The following is a 14019-nucleotide window of genomic DNA, read 5'->3' as shown; positions in this document are numbered from 1 at the left end:
TATATTCTAATGGTACTTTTTGAATTTTCTATAATAATGGATATGAAATTAATAATAATTTATGAAATTAAGCGTATATGTCCTAAGTGAGTGAAAATTCAAGCGGATACTTCATGGTACTTTTTTTTATTATAATGGTACTTTTTTAATTTTCTATAATAATGGACTTAGAAACATGAAATTAAGCATACATGGTCCTAAGTGAGTGAGAGTTCTAGGGGGAGACTTTTTGGTACTTTTTCTTTATTCGAATGGTACTTTTAGTAATTTCTTCACCAATGAATTTGGAAACATGGAATAAAGATTATATGGACCCGAGTGAGCGGGAGACTAAAACCTAAAAAATAATTGTAAAAGGTATTAGTAATAATTCAGTTTATTTCACAGCATTTCATATCAATTTAAAAATTTAGAAATTGTGTTATTTAAAAAATTACAATCACCGATCAGTCTCGTGTTTATTTTAAAACCACTTACAATTATTTTAATTCAACATTTTTTAATAATTATATTTCAACTACATATGTACATACCTATATAATCAATAAAACGGTTAATTAATATTTCCAGTTAAGATAGAGAAAAGTTGTTCGCAAGTACTTTGAGAGAGAAATGAATATGTTCAAAGCCACTTCATGTATCTTAATATAGTGAATAGAATTGTTAGTATTCATTTTCTAAATTCAGTTATTAATTCTAAATGAGAAGCAGAGGTTGTAAGAAACGGTTAAATAAATTAAGATTTGTGTGTGGAACAATTAAAGTTTTGCAATATGAAACATCATTGGATTAATCAGTATTTACTGATGCTTTGTATGGTGCTGGCAGCATTCTGTGAAAGGTGTTGCATGTTAAGATTAATATTTAAATATTTGAAAATAAAAATTTAGTTTATTTAACAGCTACTATTCAATAAATGGCCCTGGTATTATTAAATCAAATCGTAAATACTCGGTGGTAGTTTCTCTGCACGAGGCCAGAGAGCCGTGTTTATTACGTGTTGCCATTGAGGGTCCCAGTTTCAATGAGTCCAAAGATGTTAATTTACTGCCATATGAATCAAAACTAATAGAGTTTTTGCCGAAAAAACTAACGCAAGGAGATTACAAGTTAAAAGCTGAAGGCTTATCGGGAGTGAGTTTTAAAAATGAGAGTCTTTTATACGCTCAACCAGATTATGGTCCCAAAATATACATACAAACCGATAAGGCGGTCTATAAACCTCAAGATTTGGTTAAGTTTAGAGTTGTGATATTGGATGAACATACAAGGCCGTTAAATATTGATGAACCTGTAGGTGTCGATATATTGGTGAGTAAAATGTATAAAATGAAACCATTAGCAGTATATATTCTTAATTTTGTTTGATTTCTTTCAAAATAATAAAAAACAGATTCTAAAAATAATATGCATACATACATATCGCACTCGTTCAACAATACTGTATTAACTCAAAATTTTAAAATGTTCAGTAGAGGGCAAAAACTGTTTGTGATTACATTTTAAGAGAATTTGAAAATCCGAATACATCATATTAAGCAAATTCCATTTGAAAATACATTTACATTGTTTTTCTTTAACATTTTTGCAATTATTGCAAAATAAATCTATTTTTTGAGTTAATACCATTTTTCTAAAACTTCTCCATATTTTTTTGTATTATTATATCAACAAAACAGTATCAACTCAAAATACAACCAAAATTAAATAAAACAATTTGATTATTTTTAACTTGAATAAAGGCTCAATTCAAAATAATACATTTTTTTATGAAAATATACGATGTATTTCTATTAAAATTTTTGTATTAACTCAAAATAATACTTTTTTGTTGATACAAGGTAGTCACTAATTATCACGTCAATGGTCTCAAATGTGGTTTTCGAGATGAAAGAGTAATCGAAATACGTTGAAATTTTTACAGTAGTTAGATATTGATGTTGTTAGTTGATTTCTTGCAAAAAGTGAATTTTTAAAAATTTTGAGTTAATACAGTATTGTTGAACGAGTGCGATTTGCACATATTTTCTTACATCATTTCATTATATTTTTAACTTTTTATTTAGGATACAGATGATAATCGTGTTAAGCAATTTAGGAACCTTTACCTCACAAATGGTGTTTATACCGGACAATTCAAATTGTCCAAATATCCGGCCTTAGGAGTGTGGACTATTAAAGCTGTTCTCGGTGGAAAATATTCTTACTCCAACTATAAAACCATTAAAATACTCAACTATGTTTTGCCAAAATTCAGTGTGTACTTAAAAACTCCATCGGATATTGTTTTGGAAGATGGTTACATTAAGGTTGTAATTTTTGGAAAATATACATTTGACAGACACGTCGAAGGTAATGCCACAGTTGAATTGTGGGACAATTGTGAAGATACTCTGTTTCAAACCAAATATATTGACATAGAAAATTTGGGTTTTGTCGAGTTCAATATTAAAGATGAAAAGTATGTTAATGATGCCAACAGTCTAACCATCAAGGCTAAACTCACTGACAAGCACACGGGGACAACTGAAACCGAAAAGAAAAATATAGACTTACATAGGCAACGTTATAATTTGGAGATTCCATACGAAGCGATAGAATTTGAAAATAACAAACCCTATAGCCTGAATGTTTATGTGAAACATTGGACTGGAGCTGCTGTTTTGGATCACAAGACGCCAGTTACCATGGAACATGGCGATGTTGTGTATGAAGCATTTTTGGATGAGAATGGTGTAGCAACATTTGAGTTTGAACACGTTAAAAATGCAAATCATAAATTCCAATTTAAAGATTCCAAGGAAATGTTGCCTAATATCTACGTAAGCGAGAATTTAATGTTGAACAATAGGGAATTCTATTGTCGCCTAAAGTTGTTGGGTGAAAAGTAAGTTTATCTAGTTTTTGTTATCTATATATAGATATATATATATTTTGTAACAATTTTTTAATTTTTTTTTGCAAAATCGAAATTTTTTTCCAATATGGGACTTTTTTTAAAAATTTTGATTTTGCAAAAAAAAATTAAAAAATTGTATGTCTTGCGTTACAAAATATTTATTTTGATAGATATCCCACTCGCATCCCACTAAGGGACTAAAAATATCTTAAAGGAATGGACCTAAGCTTTCTTTTGACTACAAAAAAAATTTTAAAAAAAGGGCCCATTTGGAAAAAAAAATCGTATTTGCAAAAAAAAAAGTAAACAAGTAAGAGTACAATATTCGGCCGTGCCGAATCTTAAATACCCTCCACCTAAATATGATGGTATAAAAGCTGAAATAATATAATAATTGTTAGAAAGACTAGTTTACGCAGAAGATATTTTATTTCAAATGTACAAAAAATTGTATATAATTCAGCAATTTATAACTGAAATTCCTATTAGAACGTTTGACACAGTTAATTATTGTGTTTTAATTGAGAAATTGTCGTCTAAATTTAATTTTTCTAAATCTTCGTGTACATTATTATTTTCTTACATAGGTAACCGTAAACAGTTTGTTGGAACTGGGTTAAACGATCTACAATATCTGAGTGTCAAAGTGGCGCACAGTGGTATGAGAAAAAAAAAGAGGGAAACAAATCTGTAACTTCTAAACCCTTAGTCCGATTTTAATGAAATTTCACATGCGCAAAGGGGAAGTGTTGTCGAGTTTAAGTCTGGACCTCAACATTTTTCCCTTTTAACCTCAAGTGAAGAAACAGAGTATAAAAAAGGGTATACAAATATATTTAGACAAATTTCAAAATATTTGGTTGTGGGACTTATGCGGGAGCTATGACCTATTATGATTCGATTGTCATAAAATATTTTTACGTGATTTTTATGTATTTATATGAGAGCTGTGGCCAATTATGGACCAATATTCACAAAATTCAGTATTATGATTTTTGAATACAAATTACTGATCTGTGTACTATTTTGGTTTAATATATGGATGCTATGACCTATTATAGTCCTAAGTATTTAAGGGCTATTTTTGTAGAATTTCATATAAACAACGCTATTAACAAGAGTGGATCATATGTGGGATCTATGCCGAATTATGCACCAATATTTAAAAAATCTTGTAGTACGATTCTTGGATACAAATTACTCATCGGTGTAAAATTTTGGTTGATTGTAGATTTTTATGGATATTTGTGCAGGGTAATGTGTTTTCCTGAAGAAGTTCTTATATGGAGGTTATGACCAATTATGGGCCTATCATCATAAAATTTGGTACATCGATTTTTGTATATATTGAATAAATTTGTTTTGAATTTCAACCTGATAACTATATTTGTAAGACATGTATGAGGATATTAGTGATTTTCGGGAGTGGACCTTATATGGGAGCTATGGTTAAATATGGACCGATATTCACAAAATCCAGAAGTATGATTACTGGATTCAAATTACTGGATCTGTGCGTAATTTCATTTTGATATCGATATGTTTATAATACTTTTTAAGGTTAATATCTTTTTTCGGAAATGGGCCTTATAGGGGAGCTATGACCAATTATCGGCCAATCTGTATAAAATTTAGTACAGTGATATCTATATATATGAGTATAATTTTTGTCGAATTTTAGCATGATAAAGATATTTATAAGAGATATATGAGTACTTAACTGATTTTCGGAAGTGGACCTTATATGGGAGCTATGGTCAAATATGGACCGATATTCACAAAATCCAGTAGTATGATTTCTAAATATAAATTACGGATCTGTGTGAAATTTTGTTTTGATATTGATATTTTTTAGATATTTATGTAGGTTATTGTGTTTTTCGGAAGTGGTCCTTATATGGGAGCTATAACCAATTATCGGCCGATCTTCATATAATTAGGTACAGCGATTTTGGTATATATGGGGATTATTCATGTCGAATTTCAACTTGATAGCGATATTTATAAGACATTTATGCTTATTTAAGAGATTTTCGGAAGTGTACTTTATATGGGGGCTATGGTCAAATATGGGCCGATCCACGAACAATTTTGTAATATAATTTCTTTTACCACGAGACTTATTTTTGCTGAATTTTATGTGGATATTCCTATTCTGTAGGCATTTATAGACCATAGAACCATATTTCGGGAAAAAATTTGTATGGGGGCTAGGAGAAATCATGGACCGATTCTTATAATTTTCACCAGAGTTACTCCGTTTATCATAAAAGTAACGAGTGCAAAATTTTATGATATTAGCTGCAATATATTTACAAAAAATGTCCAAAAATATGTGAAAATTATTAATTTTTTTTTGAGGTTGTCCCACATTTTCATTCATAACTTTGGTTCCACTGTACCGATTTCGCTGATTTTCAATACCAAACTGCTTAGGACAATAATAAACATTTTTCTTGTAACTCTACTAAGTTTGTTTGCGTATTTTGGACGTGAGCGTGTTTTACACAGACGGACAGACGGACAGACGGACAGACAGACGGACATGGCTCAATCGACTTAGAATTTCATAAGGATCAATAATATATATACTTTGTTGGGTCTCAGATGAATATTTCTCAATGTTACACACGGAATGACAAACTTATATATACCCTCATTCACCACTTATGGTGGTGGAGGGTATAAAAATTGTAAGTCTTGAGTTAAAAAATATTTATTTTGATAGATATCCCACTCGCATCCCACTAAGCGACCAAAAGGGTCTTCAAGGATAATATCTAAGCTTTTGTTTGACCTAAAAAAAAGATTAAAAAAGTGTCCATTTTGAAAAAAAAAAGTCAACAAAGTTTTTGATTTTGCAAAAAAAGTCAAAAATTTTATGTTTTGAGTTACAAAATATTTATTTTGATAGATATCCCACTCGCATGCCACTAAGCGACCAAGTAGGTGTTCAAGGAAAATATCTAAACTTTATTTTAAGAAAAAAAAGGACCCATTTTAAAAAAAAGTCAAAAAAGTTTTTCATTTCGGAAAAAAAATATTAAAAATTTTTTATTTTTTTTTTTAAATATTTTTTTCGAAAGATCGAAGAAATAGCTATCTATACTATTTGGGACACATTTTGCTAAGAACAATAGGTAATAAGTTACATGGATAAGAAAAAACCCCTGTTTGACCAAATTGTCAAAATTTTACCCCCTATAACTCAGAGAGTTCTCGACCGATGTTGTTGAAAAATTGTGTCTGTGCAAATTTCATCCCGATCGGAAGACATCGATTTCAAAAGTTGGTTCACTTGACATGAAATGCCCCATATATATAAAAGTCAATGTGTGTTTGTTTGTTTGTTTGTTTGTATGATTGTTTGCGTATTTGTAATGGCACTCTACTTACAGTAAGGCAATTAATTAACAATCTAATCGGAGCAACCTTTATAACTGGGAATTATAACTTCGGAAATGCCATTTGATTTTATTCGATTGCAGTTTCCTATTTGCTTAGTATTTGCAATGATACTTGATAAAGCTCAACGTCAGTCTTTGCAAGTTTGCGGACTAAATCTAGAAAATCCATGTTTTTCACATGAACAGAAACTAATTTTAGATAGACTAAATATATTGTAAATCTTTACGGTACGGGTAGCGAAGCACACCGGGTTTTAGCTAGTTTACTTATAAAAGCTCTTTATTCGGTAATAACTGCTCTCGATTTATATCGAGCTTTCTCAGAGATCGCACTATACTAGTTGTTATAGATGGAATTTCATCAAACGAGTTCAAGATCAATTCAGGGGTACCGCAAGGCACAATCCTTTCTCCTACTCTTTTTCTTATCTTTATAAACGACATTCTACGTCAAACTTCCAACCCTATCTACTCTTTTGCAGATGACAGCAACATTTGCCATTCATACACGCAGAGAAAAAATATAGTTGGGCATGGTTACTGTAACCATTTCAATATTGTTACAAGTTTTTTACCAATATTATAGTCACAGTAACCATTTACATGATTGTGGTAACCATACCATATATATGATTACAGTAAACATATATATGTTTGTGACAACCATATATATGATGAAGGACTTATCATAATCTGATAAGCTTAAGGCTTATCATAATCTGAGAACAACATATTATGATAAAATTATTCATCATAAATATGGGTGCCACAAACATATATATGTTTACTGTAACCATATATATGGTTGAGACAATCATGTGAATCGTAAGTTAACCATATTATGGTTACCACAATCTTGTAAATGGTTACTGTGACTATAATATAGTTAAAAAACTTGTAACACTATATAAATGGTTACAGTAACCATGCCCAATTATATTTTTTCTCTGCGTGTATGCATTCATTTATAGACCAAGCCTGTTGGAGATTGGGGCAATGAGGCAAAACATGAATTATACGCTCAATCTCGGAATGGGGTTGTGATAATAGAGACGATTTCAATGCACTCAAGACTCAATGTTGTATGTTAACACACAAACGCACAACAGGTCATGTTGCTCCATCTGTTTTTTATGGGTGGTATAAATATTAAGGAATCAGAAGCTCTTGATATTCTAGGCATGAGAATTCAGTGCGATGTCCGCTGGACAAAACACATTTTTCGAGTGTCGAAAGAAGCATTCAAGTGCCTTGGTTTCCTAAAACGGTGTAAGAAATACTTCACTCCATTTGATCTCCTTACTATTTACACCACTTACATCCGACCTAAAATGGAATACAACTCTCATGTGTGGGCCGGTGCTCCGAAGACTATTTTGGAGTTACTCGACCACGTACAGAAGAGGGCGAAGATGCTTATCTGTGACAGTAGCTCTATTGACAGTAGCTCTATTGATTCACTGACAGTAGCTCTATTGATTCACAATTTCTGCCGTTTTCGATTTATCATGAATTTTTTAAAACAAAAAAATTTTATATTTTCACATAAAAAATATATTTTTTGCTTGAAGTTGATATTATAACTCCGAAACTAATGATCCGATTAAATTCACAATTTTAGAAAAAAATTTAAAAAAAAAAATCTATCCATAGAAATAAACAAGTAAGAAAGTATGGTCGTCAAGCCCGACCATATAATACCCTACACCAAGTAAATGAGTAAAAATATTTTTCTTTTAAAATATCAGTAATTTATATTCGTGAGTGATTTTCGGATGTGGGCCTTATATGGGAGCTATGACCAATTATGGACCGATCACCATAAAATTAGGTCGTGTGATTTATGTCTATATTTACGTTATTTTGTGTTATTTACGTGGAATTTTGTGTATATACCAACATTTTTAAGTGATTTAAGCGCGTCAAAGTGATTTTCGGAAGCGGGTCTATATGGGAGCTATGACTAATTATGGACCGATCGTAACAAAATTTGGAAACATAAATTTTGTATATATAAAACTTATTTGGAGCAAAATTTGTGTAGATACATATATAAATTAAAGATTTATGACCGATAAAGTCCAATTTCGAGAGGACATTTGTATGGGGGCTAGGTGAAATAATGGACCGATTTCAGCCAGTTTCAAAAGCCTTCGCCGAAAAAATTATATGTACCAAATTTTATCGAAATATCTTCAAAATTGCGACCTGTACTCTGCGCACAAGGTTTACATGGACAGCCAGCCAGCCAACCAGCCAGACGGGCGGACATCGTTTAATCGACTCAGAAAGTGATTCTAAGTCGATCGGTATACTTTAAGGTGGGTGTAAGACTATGGTGGTGTAGGGTATAAAAACTGTACCATTTTTATACTACTGGAATCACAATACATCAAAATTATGTAGTGGTTTAAAAAGCCTCCAAAATTTTGTCGATTTTGTTGCACTGTGTAATTTATCAATTGATCCAGCTCTCAAACGGCTGATATTCGGATCATAGAGAAATACACATAGAGCGGAAACTAGAAAATAACTCAATCAAAAGAATTACTCAACAACATCACACATACGAGCACTGTTTTTGTTTTTACATAGTTTTTATACCCACCACCAAAAATTTTGTGATTCCGTTTCTAACACATCGAAATATTCGCCCTAAACCCAAGTAAATATATATATCCGGGTCTTTATAAAAATCTAAGGTGATCTAGGTATGTCCTTCCGTCTGTTTAAGGGTGTATTGAATTGTCCTCCAATATTTTTTGTTTTTCAAAAATGTTTGGTATTAAAAATTGGCAAAATCGGTCATGTTATGGACCAAAATGTGAGACAACCTTCAAAGAACATGATATTTTTCAAAACTTTTTTTCAATATATTTTAACTATATTGCAGCCACTTCATTGAAATTTTGTCCTCGTTATTCCTATGAATATTGCTCTATTGTACATAAATGCCTATAGATTAGCAGTTTCCAAAAATAATTCAGAAAAAATAAGTTTTACGTAAAAATAACAACAGACTTTTGGATTGGTTCATATTTCACCATAGCCCCTATATAAAATCCACTTAAATACGCATAAATCTGTTATAAATATCTTTAGCAGATTCAACTTCCGTATTAGATTGGTGGGTATATAAGACTCTTCACAGCCGAATATAACACCATTACTTGTGTTGACTAATAAATTCAAACCACTTAGGAATTTTAAAGAAGTATTTCCGATCTATGTTTATTTATGTTTAGGATACATATGTTGAGAAGTGACATTTTTAAAAGATATAAACTTTCACAATATGTCTTTATTTTCAGGCTAAAACTCGGAAAACCCGTACTCATTGAGGTCAGTTCTATTGTAAACATTCCTTACCTGATGTACACGGTAATGGGGCATGCCAGTCTCATACAGTCCGGACATATAAAAGTACCTACCAATCAAAAGTCCCACATCATAAGCATAACACCCTCAATTGAGATGATACCCCAGTCCTTCATCTATGTATATTACGTACACAAAGGCAATTTACGTTATGAAGAAATGCGTTTAAGTTTTCCATGTGAATTCGAAAATCAGGTATTATAATTAAGACCATCTTAAATTTGATAGTTTCTTCAAATTTCCTAACTAATTTCAGATTTCACTGTCAGCTCCCAAACAAGTGAAACCGGGCGAAGAAGTCACAATTACTGTCAATGCACAACCCAGATCGTATGTCAGTATCTTGGCGGTAGATTTAGGTGTATATTTATTAGATAATTCATACGATTTGAAGAAGCATACCATATTGAGAGAATTGAATAATGAAATATCGTATAGTCCCATTGCGGCTTCGGTATATCCTGGGTTACTATCAGGTCTGTTGACCTTAACCAATGCTCATTATCCATTTGAGAATGTTCTTAGTAAGTGTTTTTAATGGTGAATTCTGGAGTAGTTTTTTAATGTATTTATCGACAGGTCCTAAACCCCGCGGTCCACCTTTTCCGCATTTACATCGTTTTCGTCAAAAATTTCCGGAAACCTGGATATTTGATAATTTTGTAATGTAAGTACGAGTCAAAACTTCGAAAAACTTCGAGATTTTTGATATTTTGGAAGGTTTTTAAAGCTCCTAAAATACATAGAAAGCTAAATTTCTGCATACTTTTAATTCTAATCTGTTTTCAAATCCTAACGGAGCCATTTAATTACCAATTTCTATAGAATATTCATTAATTTATATTGACATGTACTAACAGTAAACTTAAATTTTAACTGAAATTAAGTTAAAGTCAAGTAGTTTTATCATTGAATATTAAAACATAATTATATTTTCCTGCAGCAATGAAACTGTCACCAAATTAACTCTTCCAATTCCCGACGTTATAACCACTTGGCGCATAACTGCATTTTCAAATCACGATGTCACCGGATTTGGTATAGTAAATGGACCCACAGATATCACCACCGTACAATCGTTCTTCATATCACTAAATTTACCATATTCAGTGAAACGTGGTGAAATTGTCTCAGTACCCGTCACAATATTCAATTTTCTCAATCAGACTGTAGATGCAGAAGTGATTTTATATAATAATGAGCAGGAGTTCTATTTCATGGAATCAACAATACAGGGTGTGGAAAAATCAAATGAAGACCAAAAACAAACGAAATTCATTACTGTACCGGAAGATAAGGCCAAAACTGTTAAGTTCCTTATATATCCTATACTAGCGGGTGAAATAAGTCTGAAAGTTATAGCCTCAAGTTCTTTGTATTCTGATGCTGTTTTACAGAAACTTAAAGTTGAACCAGAAGGTGTACCGAAACAACAAATTCAGGCTTTATATCTAAGTATTCCCCAAGGAGAGAAAATATCCTCAACATTTAGCATCAAAGAGCCAGTAGATAGTGTACCCGATTCTGAGTATATTACCTTTTCTGTGGGTGGTCATTATTTAGTGCCCACAGTGGAGAACTTCCATGATCTAATACAAATGCCCACTGGTTGTGGTGAGCAAAATATGGTGAATTTTGCTCCCAGTATCTTAATTTTACAATATCTTAAAGCAAATGGCAAGCTGTCCAAAGAGAAGGGTTTGGTGGAAAGTTTACGCTCCTCGATGGAAGTTGCCTACCAGCAACAGCTGTCATTTCGTCATGAGAATGGTGGTTATAGCGTCTTTGGCATGGGAACCGATGAGGAGCCCAGTACTTGGCTGACCGCCTATGTGGTGCGTTACTTTATTAAAGCTTCTCAATTCTTGGAGATCGAGGAGAAAATAATTGAATCTGCCTTGGAGTATTTGGCCGGCAAGCAAAAATCAAATGGGGAGTTTATTTTCACGGGTTATTTATTAAATCCAAATCATAAAAACGAATATGGACTAACAGCCTTTATACTGCTGGCATTTTTGGAGAATGAAGTAAGCAAGAAAGTAAAATTTATATTTAAGTGTAGAATGAAATAAGTAGTAGTAAGTATGAAACCTGGTACTTCTCCAAGAATGAACATTGGTATGTTTGATGATGTAACAAAGTTTGTTATAACAAAGGAAAAGTTGTGAATGTATAGAATTATTTTCGAATACCTGCTTGCGAATGCTGGCTTTGGTGTTGAAATAGCCTAAGTTTTAAACTATTTAAGGCAAGAATGAATGACAAATATCAAGTAGAAACCATTTCTTAAACACGAGAGGAATTGTTTGATATTTACATTACTAATTCATGAAATTTGTTAGATAACTTGTTTGAATAGATAGGAGAAGCAGTCAATTAGAACTACTTTAAATATGGTATATTAATTACTTCGATGGGTATCTTTCATTTCAGAAATACGCCACCAAATATCAAACCACCCTGCAAAATGGAGTAGAATTTTTAAATTCCAATTTAGATAAAATCAAAGATATTTACACATTATCATTGACAGCAACTATTATAAAACGTGCTAAGCATCCAAATGCCTCCACTCTTATAAATCAAATAAAATCGCAGTGCAAAGAAGAGAATGGCCTCAAGTGGTGGTCAGGAAATGATCATAACTTGGCCAACGATATAGAAATTACTGCATACGCTGCAATGTCACTGCTGGACACCCCAGGAGATCATACTTCAATCTTAAAATGGCTGATAGAACAGCGTAATGCTAATGGTGGCTTTACATCATCTTACGATACGGTAGTGGGCATGGAGGCTTTAGTGAAATTTTCGGAAATTTATAAAAATCTTAAAAATGTAGATTTAACAATTTCCTATAGTGCCAAAGATCAGGAGGGCACTGAAGTGGCAAAAGATGAATTATATGTGAACACGAATAATATTTTAGATTTGCAAAACCATGAGGTAAATAAATAGCGCAAAATATTTTTCCTAATAAGTGTAACAAATTCTATTTAATTTTTGTTTTTTTTTCAGTTACCTAAAACCACTCGCCATATAACTTTCGAAATGCAGGGCAATGGCGCCTCTTTGGTACAACTCAATCAACAATATAACATTATGAATGAGCAAGATTTTCAATATTTCAACATAAAACCCAAAACAATTTTTAAAAATGACGAAGAAATGAATTTGGAAGTTTGTTTCGCTTACAAAACCGATTCCGACACTCTCAATGAAGCCACCAACATGGTCATTATGGAAGCAAATTTACCCTCTGGTTTCACATCGGAAGCAGAAAATAGTATGTCTTTAAAAGCAAACAAACTTGTGCAGAGAATCGAGTCAAAAAATTCTGAATCAACGATAGTTTTATATTTGGATAAATTGGTAGCAAATATTAACCATTGTATAGAAATTCCAGCAGCTAAAAACAATGAAATATTAATGCCGAAACCAGCAGCCATTATAATGTACGATTATTACAATCTAAGTCGTTCAAATACGGAATTTTACAGTTTATAAATAAAGAATTAAGTTTTATAAAAACAATTTATATGGAAACTCATATTTTAATACAAATTTAGTTCAACTGGCGACATCAAGAATAAATAAGTTTTTAGTAATGGGAAACTAACAGATCTTACATCAAAAATCTACGAAACTGACCTTGCAAGAATGTTGTGTCAATGACACTATTTGCAATAAAATTGTAAAATTTCTGAATCCAGGTAATAGTTTCCTAGTTAAAAAATATGAAAAAAAAATTATTGAAATGATCAAGAGTTTTTAATCTTTTTACCACAAATTTCAATAGTTGGATTTAGAGTTGTATAATCGAACAGTTCAGCAGATATGGAGGCGCGATATTGTTTTATGCGTTATTTCTCAATCATCATCCAGTAGAAAGTTATAATGTGCTAAATTTTGAAACACCTCCCATGGCACATAGTTATTATGGAATATCTGGTGAACTATAATTGTGAAAGCCACAAAACTTCGAGGAATTTACTTCGGTACCATTGAGCGAAGCGTGACTGAAAATAGTCATGATTAGATAAATGTGCGTGGCACCACCCATACTAATGAAATAGTTATTTTCGAATATCTGGTGTACTATAATTGTAAATGTCTTCAAACTTTATATGAATCAATTTCATAGCACGGCAAGAAGTTTAACCAAAAATGGGAAGGATCGGAACAGGGGGTGAGTCACATACAAAGTAAATTGATATTTCTAAATATGTTGGAAACTGTAATTGACAGAATTAAAAGTTTTTGGAAATAAATCTGGTATTTCTAAACGGGTGGTTTGATCGGGGTAAAATTTTGCGTAGTCGTAGCCAATGATTA

The 14019-nt window shown here is 31.9% G+C and overlaps 1 protein-coding gene across 1 annotated transcript; it reads left to right on the top strand.

Annotated features, from left to right (window-relative positions):
* Positions 1-1320: 1320 nt before the first annotated feature.
* LOC135950482 (thioester-containing protein 1 allele S1-like) lies at positions 1321-13200 on the top strand. Its single transcript, XM_065500021.1, has 8 exons — positions 1321-1344; positions 2067-2887; positions 9618-9879; positions 9941-10208; positions 10264-10351; positions 10628-11711; positions 12118-12630; positions 12703-13200. Exons 1-8 carry the CDS (start codon positions 1321-1323, stop codon positions 13189-13191), a joined length of 3549 nt encoding a protein of 1182 aa, XP_065356093.1. The 3' UTR covers positions 13192-13200.
* Positions 13201-14019: the final 819 nt, after the last annotated feature.

Source organism: Calliphora vicina, chromosome 2, assembly GCF_958450345.1.
Source record: "Calliphora vicina chromosome 2, idCalVici1.1, whole genome shotgun sequence".
NCBI classification, from domain to species: domain Eukaryota; kingdom Metazoa; phylum Arthropoda; class Insecta; order Diptera; family Calliphoridae; genus Calliphora; species Calliphora vicina.
Note: the sequence above shows the minus strand (reverse complement) of the source record. Positions and strands in the feature narration are given on the sequence as shown.

What these genes read in the sequence shown, in the direction of transcription:
- LOC135950482 (XM_065500021.1), top strand. Translation starts at nt 1,321, where the DNA reads ATGTATAAAATGAAACCATTAGCA. An exon ending in CATGTGAATTCGAAAATCAG is followed by an intron (nt 9,880 to 9,940) that starts GTATTATAATTA and finishes AACTAATTTCAG; the next exon opens with ATTTCACTGTCAGCTCCCAA. An exon ending in TGGCATTTTTGGAGAATGAA is followed by an intron (nt 11,712 to 12,117) that starts GTAAGCAAGAAA and finishes CTTTCATTTCAG; the next exon opens with AAATACGCCACCAAATATCA.